Source organism: Achroia grisella, unplaced genomic scaffold (genome assembly GCF_030625045.1).
Source record: "Achroia grisella isolate CSIRO2021 unplaced genomic scaffold, CSIRO_AGI_Agris_v1 utg900, whole genome shotgun sequence".
Taxonomy (NCBI): Eukaryota; Metazoa; Arthropoda; class Insecta; order Lepidoptera; family Pyralidae; genus Achroia; species Achroia grisella.
The window spans coordinates 4,073,140-4,092,825 of NW_026713059.1; the positions used below are offsets into that span (position 1 = coordinate 4,073,140).

A 19,686-nucleotide genomic window follows, 5' to 3' on the forward strand; every position below is an offset into this window, starting at 1 on the left:
AGTATGATATTTAATAATTTTTATTAGATTCCAGTAATAAATGTCGGCATATTAACTTGGGAATTACACAAGTATCAATCAATAAAATTTGAATTTTCAATTATTGGCTAGTGCTGAATTCCAAGTTCACTTTTGTGGCATATTTGATTTCGGCCGTATTCAGTTACCGCGCATGCGCGTGGCTCGTCCGTGAGAAAATCAAGTCAGATGACGAATCCTACAAAACGTTGAACATCTTTGCCGCACGCCGACTGCGGCGCCACAGACGCGCAACACAAACTAGCCGCGGTAACAACACGCAACAACACTTTCAAAGTACACAAGCACCCTTAAAGTACAACAAAGTAAGGTTGAGATAAGCGCAAAATATTCTTAATGCGTACAAACATGTTGACGGCAAGTTTCGTTCTAATACTCTTCTGGTGAGTACTCGTAGTGTCATTTTCATTATACATAGAAACTAATTACCTACCTAATTGTAAATTACGTACCTAACGTCTGTTAAAAAGATTATAAAAGTAAAAATAAAAAATTCAAACTAATATAAAAGAAAAAACATTGTAATAATACTTATTTGTATTAGACAAATATAACAATCAACTGATTTACATTATTCTTTTACTTATAAAAGGCTAGACGATCAACATCAGCTATATTCTATTTTGAATAACATTAAGATGAATGTAACACTCGTAGAAACCAAAGCTGGGTTATGTTAAATAAAGGTAATAGCTAAATAACGTCAATATATAACGGTAATAGCTAAATATTAATATTAAGTAACACCAAAAGATTGTTGAAAATGGAAACGAAACTGTTTTGTTTAATTGAAATTTTCCTAATGGCTGGACCTTCGTCAAGAACCGACTTTACGCCTCCTTTGTTTAGTAACATGGACGTCAGACGTTACATGTAATTGTTTTCTTTTGTTAACATACTACTTTCAGGAACAAAATATCAATAGATTACAATGTAAACATTACGTGTCGTGGTAAATTTATAAACTGTACCAACTGAACACTTAACTTTCGTCATTACACTGACAGCAAAGACTGACTTAAAAAGATAATAAATTATATTCCATCTCACTTTCATTATTCTTAACTTTAATTGTTATTTTGAAACAAATTATCAGTTTAACAACTTAGTTAATTTATAACTCATAATTTTGAAAGTCCATTGTTTGGTATAGAAAGTAACGATAAATAAATATAGTTCTATAGAGGATGTTATTCAACACCAAAGTTTTTACATTCGTCATGGTGTCATAGTCAATTTCTTTTATATTGAACTTATTAATAACCAAACATATTTACATATATATAACTATTATATATATTATACATAACAATGTGATGGCCATTTTTTATTAAGTTGATAAAGAATTTTGGGCATATATTTAAAAATAATTTATATTACCTGCCGAATATACAGAGGACCTTTGCCAATCTCAAAATGACAAAATTACTGCTTTTGGGAATAATTATTCAATTAGTATACGCCTCAAGTATATACAATGTATAAATATAATACTTACATGACAAGATGAAAAGGCATATGTTAAATATTGTTACAATTAGGAAGGTTTTTTAATTATCGAGTACAAGGCCTGACATCATCCTCCATCAGTCGTCTGGAATGGCTACTCAAGACCAACATCATGAGCGTGCTGTTTTGGTACATAGTCCTCGATTGCGAGTTACTTTCTGGTCTGCTGTCAGGTTGTTTGTAATTCCAATTACATGAAAACCTGACAGTCCCTATAACGCTCGTTTTTCTCCTTTGAGCAATATCTTTCTGTGGACTACGGTTTTACCTTTCCCTCCGTACCCAAACAATCCGTACAGAGGGATAACACCCTCTTTGTACATAAAAAACCTCCTACAACCACATTTTAACTATTAGTTGTTTCAAATAGCTGAATTGAATCGAAGGGACATATCATTGACCTAGTTAAATTAATTATTTGGTCACTTTTTTTATGAATAAGGATTTTTTATCTTCGAACTGATTCAAAGACGGTTAGATTTTATTCAAATTATTAAAAGTATATAAGACACTCACAACATTTTTATCGTACTATATACTAATGGTACTAAGAGAGCGGTAACGTCGAAATGGCAGTGTGCAGAACATGTAGCTCGAAAATCTGACTCGTGGTATAAGGACCTATTGAATTGGTGGCCATAAGATCGCAATAGATCTGTAGAAAGGCCACAGATGAGATGAAAAGTTGACACAACTACCGTGGCGGGGTACAACTGGATATCAATTACCCAAAACAGAATAAAATGGAGAGGATTTAAGAAGGATTTATTTATATTTAGATTTATTTCTTGTCTAACCAGAAATACAGCTTAAGAAGAAGAAGAATTATAAAATTAAATTATGGTAATAATCATCCACATGAAACCATCATGGAAATGGTAACATCAAATCATTAAAATTATGTTGTAGTATAAAATATAATATACCTAACTAAAGATAATGTGTATATATTACAAATTTATTAATTACCATATAAATAGTTATTTAAAAATAAAAATAAATAAATGATAAGCTACTTTTTATAACGGTTCCATACATTTATACAAAAAAGAAAGAGCATATCTAAAATATAGTCTGGTGTTATGCGTGTATAATCAAAATGTATTCCATAACATCATTTTCTCGTTACCGTGAATAATAGTTTTGTGTCGTCGGTGTCGGTTATATGTAGCTGTTACATCCTTTCAATACATGAGGGGAATGTAGCAAGTAAATTTTCTGTAAGGTGTCATATTTAAATTATTCGCCATTTTATATCTAAAAAAATTTACATAGCGTTCATGATGTATTAATTATTGTATTTGGGTAGTCAGAATGAACTAAGGAACGCCTAATACTATTATACAAATTATACCTACCGTTTTCGATTTTATTGCAACATATTGCCTAGGGCGTTCCTCACTAGCATTTGTATTCATTCTCTATAGTTAATATTCTATCATCGAACATTTTAAAATGTCCAGTCTTGCTCAGAACCACATTCTCAATTTGAATGCATATAACCATTACTTTTCTTAAAAATAAACACAAGCGATATTGTTTTTTTTTATATAAAAATACATACCTACACATTCTTCTTATAAACCGACGAATACGTCACCAATAAATGCATTCAAGTGCGTAATACAATTTAATATTTTTTTATAATGACACAACGTGCAATATTATTGTAATTTATTTACTGAGAATGACGTACGTAATATACGTAGATACATGATATGTGTCTTGAACAGTGGTGTACGCTCACTTCTTATATCCACCCTCTTTTGTTTTCTCACTTTGGTTATAGGCTGTTTATTTAATTAGAAATAATCAACTTATTTTCTTTGTTTTAGTAACTACAAATGTCATGTTTGTAATTACTGTTATTGTACATTGTATTAGTAGTATAAATGAATTTACAAATGCATAATAATTGATAATGTCACTCTGTTCAATTATTATTATAAGTATGTATTGTAAAATCTGGTGATGACCTAAATATATAAAAATCCTCTCCCAAACACAGTCTTTATTCAAACATTTCAATCTACATTTTCGTGTTTTTTTTTTATTAAGCCATAAAAAATAATTATAACATGAACGTAAATATATGGATGATGATAAGTATATATGTACTTTACTTTTTCGTTCGATCTGTAATATCACAGTCTTATAAACAAAGTTACGTAACTTCAGAATAAAGTTTACTATAAATTTTATGCAACGAGGCGAGTTGTGATATTCTAAAACATACCTGAAATAAGTGTTGGACTGATACAAAGGACGCGGGAACTATCTCTAAAGTTATCCACGATCCTCCCCTAATTCTATACCTTACCAAAAGCTATGTTAACGAACACAGTAAACTTTTAATGACTTCTTTGAAAATCATTAATGAGGTAAACAGCGCCGCTTTTCGCTATACCTACCGCTTTTGTCGAATATAATTCACACCGTAAATGGTACTTTCGTATTTAATAAACAATAATTAAACTTGAAATGATGTTTATAATTTGTTGATTATAAACTTCATTATATGTGTATAATAAATTAACGAGGCAACATCATTAAAGACTCGCATTTATCATGTTGTACATATAATTGCTGCCATCTTGCTATTAGATTTAATATTAAATTAATTATGTTGTATAATTTAAGAATTTATGTTCTAAAATTTATTATATGTATATTAAGTTTCAATACAATATTATAAACATCAAAAGGAGATTGCTTTTTACCATTTCAAGGCATCTTCAGGATTAAAGCAATATTTATAATACGCTGTTAATGTATAGGCATCGATGACGGTTACCACTGACGACTTACCATCAGATGACTCGTCATTTTATTTACCATTCCACGTACAAACATTTTAAAGTAGTACTCTATATTCAAAATCATATCTGAAATATAACCACAATCAACGAAACCTAATACAATATTGAACATAGGTAACTACTGCTACATATGACCATGTATGCAGAATAATTCAAATTGCAGAACCTACAGAATGATATCTTGAGTACTTTGGTCTAGGTATGCATTTCCAAACCTCCTCAAAATTACCAATCCCTACCACAAATGCTTCACGTTCCAATCTCGTCATAATCCTCGAAGTCCACTCCGGTTATTTCCTTTTATCCCTATCTAATTTAGAATTTCAATTATTCATTGTGAGGCTCACTTTGACTTTTAATAAAACAAAGCAATTTCATTCAGTTTCATAATAATAGAATATATTGTAATAATTATTAACTATTTATAATATTAATATCTACTATTTGACTAACTCAATAGATATAGGATAAAATTACTTGAACCAAAGATTATTGGAAAAAAATATATACCCCACTATGACTAAAAATGAAACTTTAATAGTTATAAATGACAGAGTTTAAAAAAGAAATGACGTATTTGTAAAACATAAATATTGTCACGATTTAGCAAACGAAATAACCAATGATATGAATAATTGGTATTTATTTCTAACTAATTTATAATATAACACATATAATATGTATGTAATAATAATAAGGGGTTTAAGTCCAGAGTTACGAACACAGTCAATGTTTTAACATTACATTTAACAATATAATTCATTAGGATCCATTTCTAAATGTCCATTGAAAATAAATCTTTGTGAGCTAAGACTGTCAAGTACAGGTACTATTCCAATTTTCTTATAATAGTTGCGGAAAATACCTGGAACGTTCATTAGTAACTAAGCTCAGTAATTGTTGATTAAGAAACGAATGGTAAATTTCTTGTCAGCGTTTGAATATTGAATATAATTTATTTTATACTATCAACATGACGATAACGGACCAAGGACCACATTGTCCGTCAAATTACTCTATTTTAATAGTTTTACCAGAATAGGTAAGATACTATATTATTTTAAGATAGTATAATATCAATATAATATTGACGATATAATAATATTTGATATAAGACAAAATTTATTGATTTTTTTCTTACATAGCGCTAAGAGTAAACATATATAAATATCATAAGAGTATCGATTCGTATTATAACTATCGACATTCGAACGAGAAGTTTTGTTGTGCAAATATACGATACAACTTTTCTGATCTATTTAATTAGCCCGAATAATTTTCGCATCCGCATAGATGAGTACAGATTATATTTCCGCGCGCTACTTAAATAACTTTATACTCTATTGTCATAAGACATTAAAATTATACTTTAATAAATATTTCAAATGCGAACTAACCCTCAGATTTTACCAATTTAACAAATGATTCTTACATATTCATGTGTGTACGTGAGCCCACGTCATTTCCATAGGATCTTTTAATAATTCGAAATATTTCACACGACCCCATTCAAGCGTCAGTCAGTACAATCTCGTTGGGTCGGCATATTGTTGAAAATAAATATATTGAAGGACTAAGCGACATGAAAAAATGATATTTCAAACACAGATGACTATTTACGTGCCGACTTCCACACAAAGAGCGAGTGTAGTAAATTTATAGTGGTAGTCTTAAGGTTCAGAATTCGGAGAACTTTGATGATATTCTTGTTATAATTTAGATAGACTGACTACTTCCATGATGATATATCGGTTTAAAACTCTAATTCGGCAAGGCAAATCCGATGATCGTGTATTTGTATGATACAAACATTTATATATAAATTCCTCAGTATCGACACATTCCATAGTAAACTTTAAACTTAAATGTACTGTCATATAACATGTATCATTTATAGATAAGTTTACTACACAATATACAAACAATTGTTCTTACAACGTGTACAATCTTGTAAACGAGTATGCCATTATCTTAATTATATCTCCACAATTTCTTATTTAAATAGATACAGTAGGTACATTTCATTGTTTCACTTTGAATATTCAACTGTTTCTTATTTACGTTCTCAAATTTATTTGCTACTGTTTATTTTGCAAGTCTGCAACTTCCATATTTAGGTGTACACTTTAGGATCAACACAAATATTAAGTAGTCACTTTTGTTTTACATCCAATTAACGCTCTTAATCGATGTATTTGTGAACATTTTTAATAAATAACCACTATTCTAATTCTTCTGAGCTCATATAAAGTATGAGCTTATACTAATATTTGCTTATATTACGATTTCTTTAATAGTCCTCCATCGTTCGAAGAAGTTCGTGAAATCATCGGTCAGTGAAATCGTAGAATTAATGTAGGAGAAAATATTTAACATTGCAAATAGTATGTATGTACAATGAGCTACCTTTACATTTAAATTAGTTATATACATAGATAAATCTAGAATACAACAAATTAGAAGAAATCAGGATTATTTAATATTGTTTTTCACTACTTGATAAAAGTAACTACTTACACTATTTAGACATGAGAATTATGTATTAGACACGTAAACCCTTATACACAAAGGACTTAATGATATAAAAGATCCGAGTCACACCTAATTAGATACGTTTCTGACAAATGGGTATGGATCCTTAGAGAGTTTATTTGGTAAATAAAACACATCCCTTTGTTGTATGCAGAGGTTCTGATCACAGGATTAAACAGAAATATGATTTAAAATTTTAAGGGTACAACCAAGTCAATACAGTCATGGTAATTTTATAAAATAAAATACCATCAATGTTGTAATCACATAATTAAAACAGCAATTTAAATATGGCTGATATTATATAGGTCTACACTCCAGGTAGATCGTCCTATGTAACATACATAATTTCTAATAGTAGAAAATCGAATTGTTAAACATAAACAATAGGTTTTAGGATGAAATCACAAGGACAGTGTTAATGAAACAGTAAGTAAATTTTCAAAGCATATAATGAAGATATGAAATTTTCAAATTGTCCCCCTTAAGGGGTCTTCCTATGTGACGGCCTGTTTTTTAGGGATATTTTAGGATTTTTTTTCTACGACCAGTAAATATTTAGAGCTTCAAGTTTTTTATCATTTATTAACACATATTTGGACAGTATAAATATAAAATTTCAGCTAAAAATATTCAGTCAAACTAGAGTTACAGCGCTCTGAACACCCCCGCCTCGAAAAAAAGAGCTCCCACTTCCTCCACGATTCCGGCTGATCGGCTTATCTGAAAAAAAAAAAAAACGGCGTTTTAATTTGTAGGCTTAAAAGCACGGAATGACCTATAATCAAATGAATATAAAAAAAATTGGATTTTTGATAGACATTTGAAATAAAAGTTGCAAATTAGGCGTTTTTTTTTTGTTTTTTGCTATAAAAAAATCGAAGTTTTGAAAATTTTCGATTGATAATAGTTCATTCCATGCGTTTACATATATTGAGTGTGCCCTGTAAATTTCAAGTAATTCGGTCCAGCCGTTTCTGAGATACAATGGAGGAAAGTTTGAAAAACACAGTTTTGAGAAAAACGCGTTTAAAGTTTCAAGTCCGTTAAAAACTATTAAAATATCAACTTACTCTCAATCGGCGATGCCTGGTCCATAGAGTATTCCTTCCTCTTCCTCGTGAAACTCTTTTAAAGCAGATTGTTCAGCTCTTGAGTCAATCCTGGCTTGTTTAACGACATCACTTACGCGCCGCTCAGAGCGTAAGATTCGCTTTTCATCCCGTTTCTCAACATACGCTTGGGCTTCACGACCAACAGGGCATCCCATAATCGACATAACTTTTAAAATACCTTGAAAACCTTCATTAAAGATAATAACTGCTAAGTAGCTAGCAATTTCAACAACTTTGGGACCAGAATGAAGATGTTTAGGAGCGAAAGTCCAAATCACACTCACACGATAAAATAATTTTAAAGCCTAGGCCTCGGAAACTTGATCGCGAAATAGACACGTCACTTTTACAAGTTTTACATACAACTATTTCAGAGATTGCAGCAAATACAGAAACAAACTCCAAAATGCAATATGCGAAATTCGAAGCGATGGGAACATTCATGTTCATGTTATTTTTAAGTTTTTTGGCCGAAGCTGATGTAAATACCGTATCATTTTGGTGGGTAAAACGGTTTCCACTAAACTTTCTTTTTTTACTACGACCAGGATGAACATTTCCACTCGTACTTCCTTTCCGTCCACTCATTATGAAAAAAAATAATTTGTAGCTGTTGCTCTCTTCGAAGTTCAACCAAGACTAAAATAACTTCGGTAAAATATTATAACAATAGAAATTTCTGTTTAAGTCTGTAGAAACGTGTCTAAACTTGTATAAACAAATATATTAATAAAAGGGAGGCCAGGTATAAAGCCGACGGTACACAATAGGCCCGGTCTCTAACTGCCAACTCACCGCTCCGAACCGCTCTTTCTTTTACCTGCTGTATCTTTAAAACGACTTCGAATTTTCTAAAATCGCTTTACTACCGTATTCTAGACATGTTAAGGGAGCAATTTATGAAAAAAAAAATCGATTTTTTCAACCCATCACATAGGAAGACCCCCTTAACAATAAAATTGCCCCTTCCTATTACTATTGCTACCTTACTACCCCTCGTGGCGTGGGCCCCCTCGTGCCGAGGTGAGGAGAAACACTGGTCTGCTGCTTGCTTTGTTTTACATTTGATAGAAAGCATTTAATACGTCACTAATACTCTTAACTGTACTGTTTATTATTACTTCCTAATAACATGAGGACCTAACTTACAAAAGTTCGCCGTCACCTAATATTTTATAAACAGGCAAAGTTGTTTTGTACCGGAGAAGTGAAGCATAGATCCGGCGCCAAAAAACTTGCTTATCTCATCCATCGCTCATTGTCCTATCCGGCGACACCGGCCTTCCTGCCTCCTCGGCCACACTATACGTGATAGATCGGAAAATAACATTATCGAAATCACCTAACATATCGCCAAACATAAATTATGGCTTTACCTATCGAAATAGGAATCACCATTTGCTTACGTCATAAGATTAAGTACCTACTACGCAACGCTTATATTACACTTAAGGAAAAATATTCATAACTTTCTTCTTTGTATTTATAAAAGCGGCACGTTCACAAGCATTATTTTGTACAGCTATCGTTGTATTATTGGAAATTATATATATTCATGAACTTCACATATTACTCTGTGAAGTCCATGGTCTAACCTTAAAGAATATTTGTAGTATTCCTAAATATCCCACTAGAGGCGAAATTCGTGCATAATTTAATTATAGCCCCCTACGGAGCTATACAGCTAACTCTATAATTGGTAATGCAGAGTACTTTTATAAATATGTTTGTTAAAGCGCTTAGAAAATGGTGTCGTCGATTCATGTAAAAAAAGTTAGTTTATTGCATTGCATACGAATTCAATAAAGTGCCCGCTACTGACAGGAATACTCTCTCCTCCCGCGTGAGGGGCGTTAACAGAAAATATCGCATCCTCTACGTGCTTATCGCACCCGACGTAGTCTATAGAAAAGACCTTTCAAGAGTTTCGACCCTATACATTTTAAGAGTATTGAAATTTACGAGTGTCCTTTGAGTGTTTACCCAGCATTGACATGACGGGTTTCTGACAAATTTCGTTGAAAGATACATCACATAAACTGGCTGATTCGCTTTGCTTGAATATATCTTGATGTGAGGTAATAAATGTTTGCGACAACGCTAAGCAATTTTTTATTACCAATAACTGCAAATATCGAAGCCCATCATAACTACAGTGTCACGTGTACGTACACCATACAATTTATTTATATTAAGAACTTGAAAACGTACTTTTACATATGTTACTTACTATTTATTGTAATGGGTTTAATAAAGTCCTCCGTCCCAATAATAATCTTCCCGATATCTTTTTATTTTCTATTTTCTTATCGTCTTCATGTACTTATAGCACACTCTTTATTAATCTTCTAGCTTAAAATAGTACCTACATGAATTTTAAAAATAATATGGGCAAGGGTGGGCTTATGTCTGAACGAGATACATAGAGTTGTCAAAACAAAATCGTAGATGTTAATGATTATTCCTAATATAACAATATTTTTTTAATAAACGTCTATTAACAAATTTAAAATATAGTATAACTATAAAAAATATAGTTTTTATTGATTTTAACTTATAGAACAACAATGTCTAACCTCTAATAAAGAAAAAAACATACAAGAAACATTTAGCAAACAAAATATTGCATTAACCAAAATGCAATATTTTTTTGCTAAATGATTCTTGTATGTTTTTTTTTATTAGAGGTTAGACATTGTTGTTGCATATAATTAAAATGTGTTCAATGACATAACCATCTCATCATACCGTGAAGCATTGTGTGCAAGGGCAAGTTGCAAACTTGACGGCCTGCCAACTATCGACCAAGATGATTCCTCAATGTCAACGATCACTCCCACGATTCATTATCACAAACGTTTCTGTAATAAGTTATTAATAGAGCCTGGACTCTTTTGTTTGGCTTGATAAATTTTAATTTATAATATGTTCATTTGTTACTACATAAAAAATAATATTTACATTCAACTATTTTTAAATTGTTACTCCATTCCTAGCATAGTACCAAATCAGGTCGTCATCCACACGGTAAATCCTGGAATAATATATATTGTTTATCGGATTAGCTGTTATTCTGCGGATATCCATTTCATCACTTATTGGATTTATATTTTTTTTGTTTAATTCCGCTAATATATATTAAATATTTGTAGTGTCACACGCTGTGTGAGACCACAATCATTTAGCGCGTAAACCTAACCACTGCGTTACAACCTTCCCCACTAGTGATCAAACTCCGACCGTTATCGGATCTACATCCATATTGCGACACGTGATTCGCCTCTAAACGAGGCATCATCATGCAATGAATAGAGTTTGAATATAGTTGATTGTTTAGCGAAAATACTACGCCTGTCAGTAAGACTCTTGTAGTTTGTTCACCGAACAATAATACGAGTATATATAAAATAATACTCTAATTACAAAGTAAACTATTGTCATTTCTTTAATTACATAAATTAATAATGGATAGATATAGTCGTATTTTTAATTAGACGAAGCTAGCTGACAGTAGCTAATGTCAGTTTGTAAAATAATTTTGCCATATTTAAAGTAATAGTGATGCGTTCAGTTCTCAGTTAGATGAATGAACAATGAGTGTGAATAGTTAATCATTACAAACTACAAAAGAAAATTGTATAAAAGTGCTCTGATATAAGTTACTAGTAACTACAATCAGTTTTTTGACGGCTTATTACAAAGCGCGCGGCTACTAGTGCCAACACAAATCAACGTCGCGAGCGTCTGTCGCCATTTTGTTCGTAATTCGGCTTCTAACCTCTGGTCTGAGAGCACCAATGTTTATTTTTGCGCTCACGCTGTTTTGTTAAGTTTTTCCTCATGTTGTGTTTGTGGTAATTGTTGGGTATATTGTATATTTACTATATTGTTTCATACAAACAATATGGATCCTCAACCAAGCACGTCAAGCCAAAGCTTGTCTCCAAGAAAGACGTTACCGAAAAACTTATGATACAAAACGTCTACAAATACGTATTTGAGAAAGCTGCTTCACTATTACCTATTGAGGCTCCCAAAAAAACAAATGTATTTCGAAAACAGCTGACATTTTGGGAATTGGTGTGACCTCAGTCTACAATGTATTAAAATAATACAAAGTGAACAATTTAAGTCTCCGGAGAAACGTGGAGCGAAACACTGTTTCAAAGATAAATTATTATCAATTTTTAGACAGATTTATAATTAATGTCACTGAAAGCGACAATGATTTTTTTATCTGATGATGAATAAAAACAAATTTTGTAATAAGCGCAGTTTTTTATTTTTATTACCTAACTATATTATGTTATATATTGTTATATTTTGTACATCTATAGTTTCAATTACATTATGAATTGTAATTAGGACAGTCTTAAAAGTTTCCACGCAATTTTTTCTTTACGTTTAAAATAGTCGGTATTCAGTATAGGTAGATACAATAGGAACATAATCGTCGTAAACTCGTTGGTATGTATAAAGCACGGCTAAAATTCAAACCCCGTACCCGATATCGGCAGTTCGGCACACTAACTATTCACTAGACAATCGAGGCAATTCCATTAATTCAGGAGTTTTTTCAATGATTCACTTTGTCACAACACTATTTTTATTTCATCAAATACTGACAACACAGTAAACGTCAGTTGACTTCGTCTAATTAAAAATATGACTATAGTTTATTTATATATATCAATTGAAACACTAATTTCACACTCTCTTTCTTTAAAAACACATTCTCTATATTTCCACTTCCATATCCTGAAGGAACAACGTTTGCAAAACCAGTTGCTTGGTCATAGAAATGGCCTCCCTCTGGTATGTAATCAGACGACTATAAAAATATATTTTATAACAAAAAACAATACTTTAAACTGAGCACTACAGAAAAATAATGGTGCAAATAAATATTAAAGTAATCATTCAAGCAGGCAGTTTGTGTCATCACAGTTTGGACACTTGACAGCGGCAGACTTGCAAATTGTCTCGCGATGACCGATGGCATCGTGTTTTTCCACTCCATATAAAATACTGAGCTCCTCATCAATCTTATTTTATAGTAAAACTGTCCGACGAATTCTAGATCAAAGTTTTTCAAATTGTAAAAATATTTTATCTTTACAACTCTTTACATAAGTATTGTCACGAATGTTTAACGACTTACATACATCTATACTAGAATACCGTACTAGAATATGGAACATTTGTATACTTACCTAATAATCGACGACCTCGGTGGTCTAGCGGTCTAGCACACTGCTTTACGACCGATGGTCGCGGGCTCGATTCCTCGCACGGCACAAACATTTTGTATTAATGAGTATGATTGTTTGTATCGGTCTGGGTGTTTTCTATATATAATATGTATGTATTTACAAAAAAAACAATGTATATGTATCAGTTATCTAGTACCCATAACAGAAGCTTTAGCTAACTTAACTTGGGTCTAGATGGCGCTGTGTGAATTGTCCTGAGATTATTATTATTATTATATTATTGACATCCTTACCTTGACGGCCTCTGTGGTCTAGCCCTCCGTCCTCTTTACTTCCAATAGTCGCTGGTTTGATTCCTCGCACGGTACAAACATTTATATTCATGAGTATAATTGTTTGTATTAGTATGGGTGTTTTCTACGTGTATTATGTATGTATTAGCAGAAAATATGTCCTAGTATTAGTAACGGTATTACATACACCACAAGCTCTACTTAGCTTAGGACTTGATAGACTCTTTGAATCATCCAGAGTGATTATTATAATACTAGTTGTATAAATTGTAATAAGTATTGGCCGTAACAGTTTACAGTATGAAATACTAGATGGCGCTGTGTCAATTCTAAAACGCGCTATAGTTTCGTTTTGATCATTACATGTATTCATTGTAATGCAAAAATTAAATTGTCAATTAACCTTGGTACGTCTTTTATTTGTATAATACTTCTAGAATGTTAAACATTGTGGTCCTTATCGAAGCCGGAAGTAAAGTTCAATTTTGAGTGGCTGGCAAGTTTTTGTGTTCGAGTACCGACGCAGTGGTGGATTGCCGCTTATGGTGCGTGGTGTCGCCGGTCTACGAGTCCATCGAGAGCGCCTGTCGGATATATCCGATAGGGGGCGCTGTAGCAGCCGGGAGAGAAACCACCAAGGAAAGTGAAGTTAAAGTGTGAGTGAGTGCCATAATAGTGAGAAAATAAAAAATTGTAAGTACTTTGAAATTATTAACTTAGAAAAATTTCCATAAAAGTAGTGAAATTGGACTTAGAATAATTCGAGAAAAAGTGAACATACGGGGAATCCATGCCGGTTTTCAATCAGAGTTAATACAGTTTCAAACACTTAGAAAAATAATTGATATTTTGAACTTAGAAAATTAACGCAAAATTACTCAATCTACTGGACATAGAAGAATTTGTGCATCAGTGCTGTTATAGACTTTAAATAGTTTTAGATAAGTATAATAGTTAAATAAAAATATTGTTTTATTTCAAAGTTTGTTTATAAGTTAATAGGTGTTTCAATAGAATATTTGGGTTGTTTATTCATTGTATTGGTAAGAGTTGGTAAACTTTGTTTCTTTATTATTTCTAAAATTGTATTCTTTTATAATGGAGTCGTTAATTAATATACAGGATGATATTAAAACTAAAATTGTGAAAGCCAGAAGTAATTTTAAAAAATCGCCTAAGGAACGTTTAACACAGGCTTATATCGAAACTAGGTTGGAAAATTTAGAAAGATCTTGGCTACAATTTACCAACACTCATTCAAAAATTATTAGTGACATACCTAAGTCTGAAATTGCAAAGTCTTCTTATACTCAAACTGATATGTATGAGCAAACTGAAGAGACTTATATAGATTACAAGACTGAATTAAAGGGGTTATTAACAAAATATTTAACTGGTACCGATACAGTGTCAAGTAAAGAAAAGGAAAGTCAGTCTCTCACAGTAAAATTATCTAGAATTTCCATTCCTGTATTCTCAGGACAATATTTAGAGTGGGTTAGTTTCAGAGATTTGTTTCTGTCTTTGGTACATAACAATAAGACGTTAGACGATGTACAACGTTTACATTATTTAAAAAGCCATCTCTCTGGAGAACCAGAACAATTACTACGTCACGTTCCTATCACACAGAGTAATTATAAAGTATGTTGGGATCTTATTGAGAAACGTTACAACAACAAAAGGTATCTTGCTAATTGTATTTTAAAGAGGTTCATGAGTCAAAAAAATGTAACGTCAGAGTCATCTACTGGTCTAAAAGAGCTTTTGGATACAACAAATGAGTGTATAAATGCATTAATAAATTTAGGCATTAATGTAACTTCGTGGGATATCATTGTAATTTATATAGTTAGTTTAAAATTGGATACTGAAACTAGAAAATTATGGGAAGTAAAAATTAGTGAAACTGGTGATGACTTACCTTCTCTAACACAATTTAAAAGTTTTCTTGAGAGTAGATTTAGATCGTTAGAATTTTTAGATAACAGATCTGTAAAAGTAAATTATTCTAATCGCACTCAATATAATACAAAATCACTTCATGTAACTACAGTATTTTCATGTGCTTATTGTAAAGAAAACCATAACATTTACAAATGTAAAAAATTTGCAAAAGCAGACATTGACACGCGGCGTAATTTTGCTCAAACCAACAGTTTATGTTATAATTGTCTAGGTTCTAAGCATTCGGTTTACTCATGCCAACAAACCACTCGTTGTAAAATATGTAAGAAAAGACATCATTCATTACTACATCCTAGAAGTATAGTACAATCAGCCGATAATGAAGTAGGTAGTGATCAATCGGCTAATAGTGATGTCGTCGTACCAACGACATCAGCAACACAAGACGAAGCTAGAAATGTCGTAGCATGTTTTTCTAGGGTTGACACCCAAGTGTTATTGGCCACCGCTTTAGTTAAAATTGTTTCAAAGACTGGAAAGAATATCACCCTCAGGTCGTTGTTAGACCAAGGTTCGCAGGCTTCATTTATTACTGAAGCAGCAGTTCAGCTTCTTGGGTTAAAGAAATATTCAAGCAGAAGTCAAATATCAGGGCTAGGAAGTGATCAGGCTGGTTCTTTGACCTCTAAGTCTGTAGTGTTTTTAAAAATTCAATCACTCCATGACCCCAACTTTGTTGTTGATGTAAAGGCTCATGTTTTAAAGAAGCTAACTACTTTTCTTCCAGAACGAAAGGTTGTCTTACCAGTATTAACAGAACTGTCTAAATCAGATTTAGCAGATCCTATGTACACCACACCCAACAAGATTGACTTGTTATTGGGTGCTAAAGTTTATGGAATGATCTTGGAAGAGGGTCTTATTAGGGGATCATCTCAATCATTAGTTGCTCAAAAAACCAAGTTAGGTTGGATATTGTCAGGAGAGATAGAATCTTCTGGTAACAATGAGAAAGAGTGTTGTTACTCAATTGTTAGTTTGCATTCTCATTGTAATGAAAACGAACTCCTACGTAAATTTTGGGAGTTAGAATCAGACAATTCCAATCTGAATCGTAAACATCTCACGCCTGAAGAGCAGAGATGTGAGGAACTGTTCGTCGCCACTACCAAACGAGATTCATTCGGTAGGTATGTTGTCAAATTACCATTTCGTGATCAAAATCCAACTTGTATGTATGGTAATTCTCGAGATATAGCAGCTCGTAGGTTTTATTTGTTAGAAAAGAGATTATTAAAAAATCCTAAGTTAAAGATGGATTATTCAAATGTCATAAAGGACTATTTAGATTTGGGTCATATGGAGCTTGTACCTGATGATGAACGTGATAATAAAAACGCTGTTTATTTGCCACATCATCCGGTCATCAGAGAAGATAAAAGTACTACTCAAACACGCGTTGTGTTTGATGCTTCGTGCAAAGATTGCAACGGTGTATCCTTGAACGATGATCTAATGGTTGGTCCGACTCTTCAGTCCGATCTGAGACATCTTATCATGCGCTGGCGATTGTATCCTATATGTCTAGTGGCAGACATAACTAAAATGTATAGACAGGTGAAGGTTTTTCCTGAAGATACAAACTTTCAGCGTATCTTGTGGCGTAATCCAGATAATCAAAAAGATGACTTACAACATTATAGGTTACTCACAGTTACTTTTGGGACTGCTGCCGCACCTCATCTAGCGGTAAAGGCCTTACAGCAGGTTGCTATTGATGAGGGTAATAAATATCCACACGTTTCTGAAAGAGTCCTCAGGGATTTTTATATGGATGACTTGTTGACCGGTTGTCAGAACGTTGAAGAAGGTCAAAGGGTCTATAAAGATATGAAGATGTTACTAGGCTCAGCAGGATTTCAACTCAGGAAATGGTGTAGCAATAGTGAAAGTTTGCTAGAGAAGATAAAGGAAGGAAACGAGGATAAATTAGGTAATCTAGAACTAAAAATAGATTCAGTAATGAAGATACTTGGACTTACATGGAATCGACGCTCTGATGTCTTCGAATACTCCGTTCAGTTGCCGCCACTGAGCGAACCTGTCACTAAAAGAAAAGTTATATCGGATGTTGCACGATTGTTTGATCCTCTTGGCTGGATCGCACCCACCATTATAACTGCTAAAGTATTCATACAGAAGCTTTGGCTTTCTGGAATCGATTGGGATGAAGAACTTCCATCTCAGTTATTAAAAGAGTGGATTATATACAGAAACGAATTATGTTTACTTACAAATTTACAAATTCCTAGATGGATTAACTCGAGGGCCGATGACAAGATAGTTGAATTACATGGTTTTAGTGACGCGTCAAATGTGGCATACGCTGCTGTAGTTTATGCACGTATAGTTAGTAGAAATGGTGTAATACATGTAAATTTACTTACCTCTAAAACCAAAGTTGCTCCTGTTAAACAGATATCCATTCCCAAACTCGAACTGTGTGGCGCCGTCTTGCTCGCGAAACTGCTCCTGGAAGTGTCAACGGTTCTTACTGTACCTAAAGAAAATATTTATGCTTGGACCGATTCAACGGTTGTACTCGCTTGGCTAAGAAGTCATCCGAGTAGGTGGAAGACTTTCATTGCTAATCGGGTTTCAGAAATACTAACGGTTCTTGATAGTAACCAGTGGTCACATGTCCAATCAAAGGACAACCCTGCGGATTGTGCCTCCAGAGGAGTCAAGCCTCAGGATTATCAAAATGATTTGTGGAGCACAGGACCACTTTGGCTGAAATCAGAAAATATTATTTATAAAAACAAAGAGGTAAATGATACAAATTTAGAAGAGAAAACAAACAAGGTATGCTATGCAACTACAACCGAGGAATTTAGTCTATGGAATAAATACTCATCATTGCGCAAACTTGTCAGAGTTGTTGCTCTATGTAGACGATTTCTTCTTTCACGAACTGCTCTCCAACCTGAAAAGAAAAACAAATATGTTAGTAATGAAGAATATACTGAAGCTTTGAATGTATGTATCCGACAACATCAATCTATATATTTTCAAGAAGATCTGTATAATTTAGAAAAATCTGGAAAACTTAATAATAAAAGCAAACTTACCTCTCTCAGTCCATTTGTTGATGATGTTGGTGTCTTGCGAGTTGGTGGACGATTACAATATTCTCAAATGTCTGAAGAAATGAAACATCCTATTCTCATTGCTAAGAAATCTCATTTTACTCATTTATTGATTGCTGAGGCTCATTCCAGAACTCTTCATGGTGGACCTCAGCTCATGATAAATTACTTGCGAACCAAGTATTGGATTATAGACGTTAAAAATATGGTTAAATTGTACGTTCGTAAATGTGTTGTCTGTATTCGTCATGGATCTATTGTAAAACATCAGCTAATGGGTCAACTTCCTTCGGTAAGAGTTACAGCTTGCCGACCTTTTTTTCGTAGCGGTGTAGACTTTGCCGGTCCTATCAGCATTCGTACTAGTAAGGGTAGAGGTCATCATTCCTATAAAGGTTATATATGTCTTTTCATCTGCATGGCTACTAAAGCTGTTCACCTGGAGGCAGTGAGTGACTTAACCACTCAGGGTTTCTTGGCAGCTTTTAAGCGCTTTGTAGCAAGGCGAGGACATTGTGCCGATATATGGAGTGATAACGGTACGAATTTTATAGGTGCCGCTAGAGAACTTAAATCACTTTTTTCTACAGAAAGGTCTGCTATAGCGACAGAAATCGCAAATTCACTTGCTTGCAATGGCACTAAGTGGCATTTTATCCCTCCTCGCGCTCCAAACTTTGGTGGACTCTGGGAAGCAGGGATAAAGGCCACAAAATACCATCTTCAGCGCGTAATTGGAAACTCCACACTTACATATGAGGAAATGGCAACAGTCCTGACCCAAGTGGAAGCTTGTTTAAATTCCCGACCACTCTCTCAGATTAGTAACAACCCTGGTGAACCATGTGCACTTACCCCAGGGCATTTTTTCAGGCTCCTGATTCAAATTATGAAGCTTGCAACCTTAGTAATCTCAAGCGTTGGCAACTAACACAAAGGATGTTGCAGCATTTCTGGCGACGTTGGTCGCAAGATTACATTACTCAATTCTTTCATCGTCGTAAATGGAAACATCTCATTCAAGAACCAAATATTGGTGATGTAGTGTTGGTAAGGGAGGACGATTTACCACCTGCTAAATGGTTGTTTGGTATAATAATTGATAAACA

At 33.2% G+C, this 19,686-nt stretch overlaps 1 protein-coding gene across 1 annotated transcript in view; it reads left to right on the plus strand.

Annotated features, from left to right (window-relative positions):
- The first annotated feature begins 366 nt into the window (after positions 1–366).
- The window catches only part of LOC131853385 (gamma-aminobutyric acid receptor alpha-like), a 41,831-nt gene continuing 22,511 nt past the window's right edge, over positions 367–19,686 (plus strand). Inside the window, exon 1 of the mRNA XM_059204253.1 lies at positions 367–422. Coding sequence (XP_059060236.1) covers positions 376–422 — 47 coding nt within the window. The 5' untranslated portion in view covers positions 367–375. The remainder of the gene's footprint in view (positions 423–19,686) is intronic.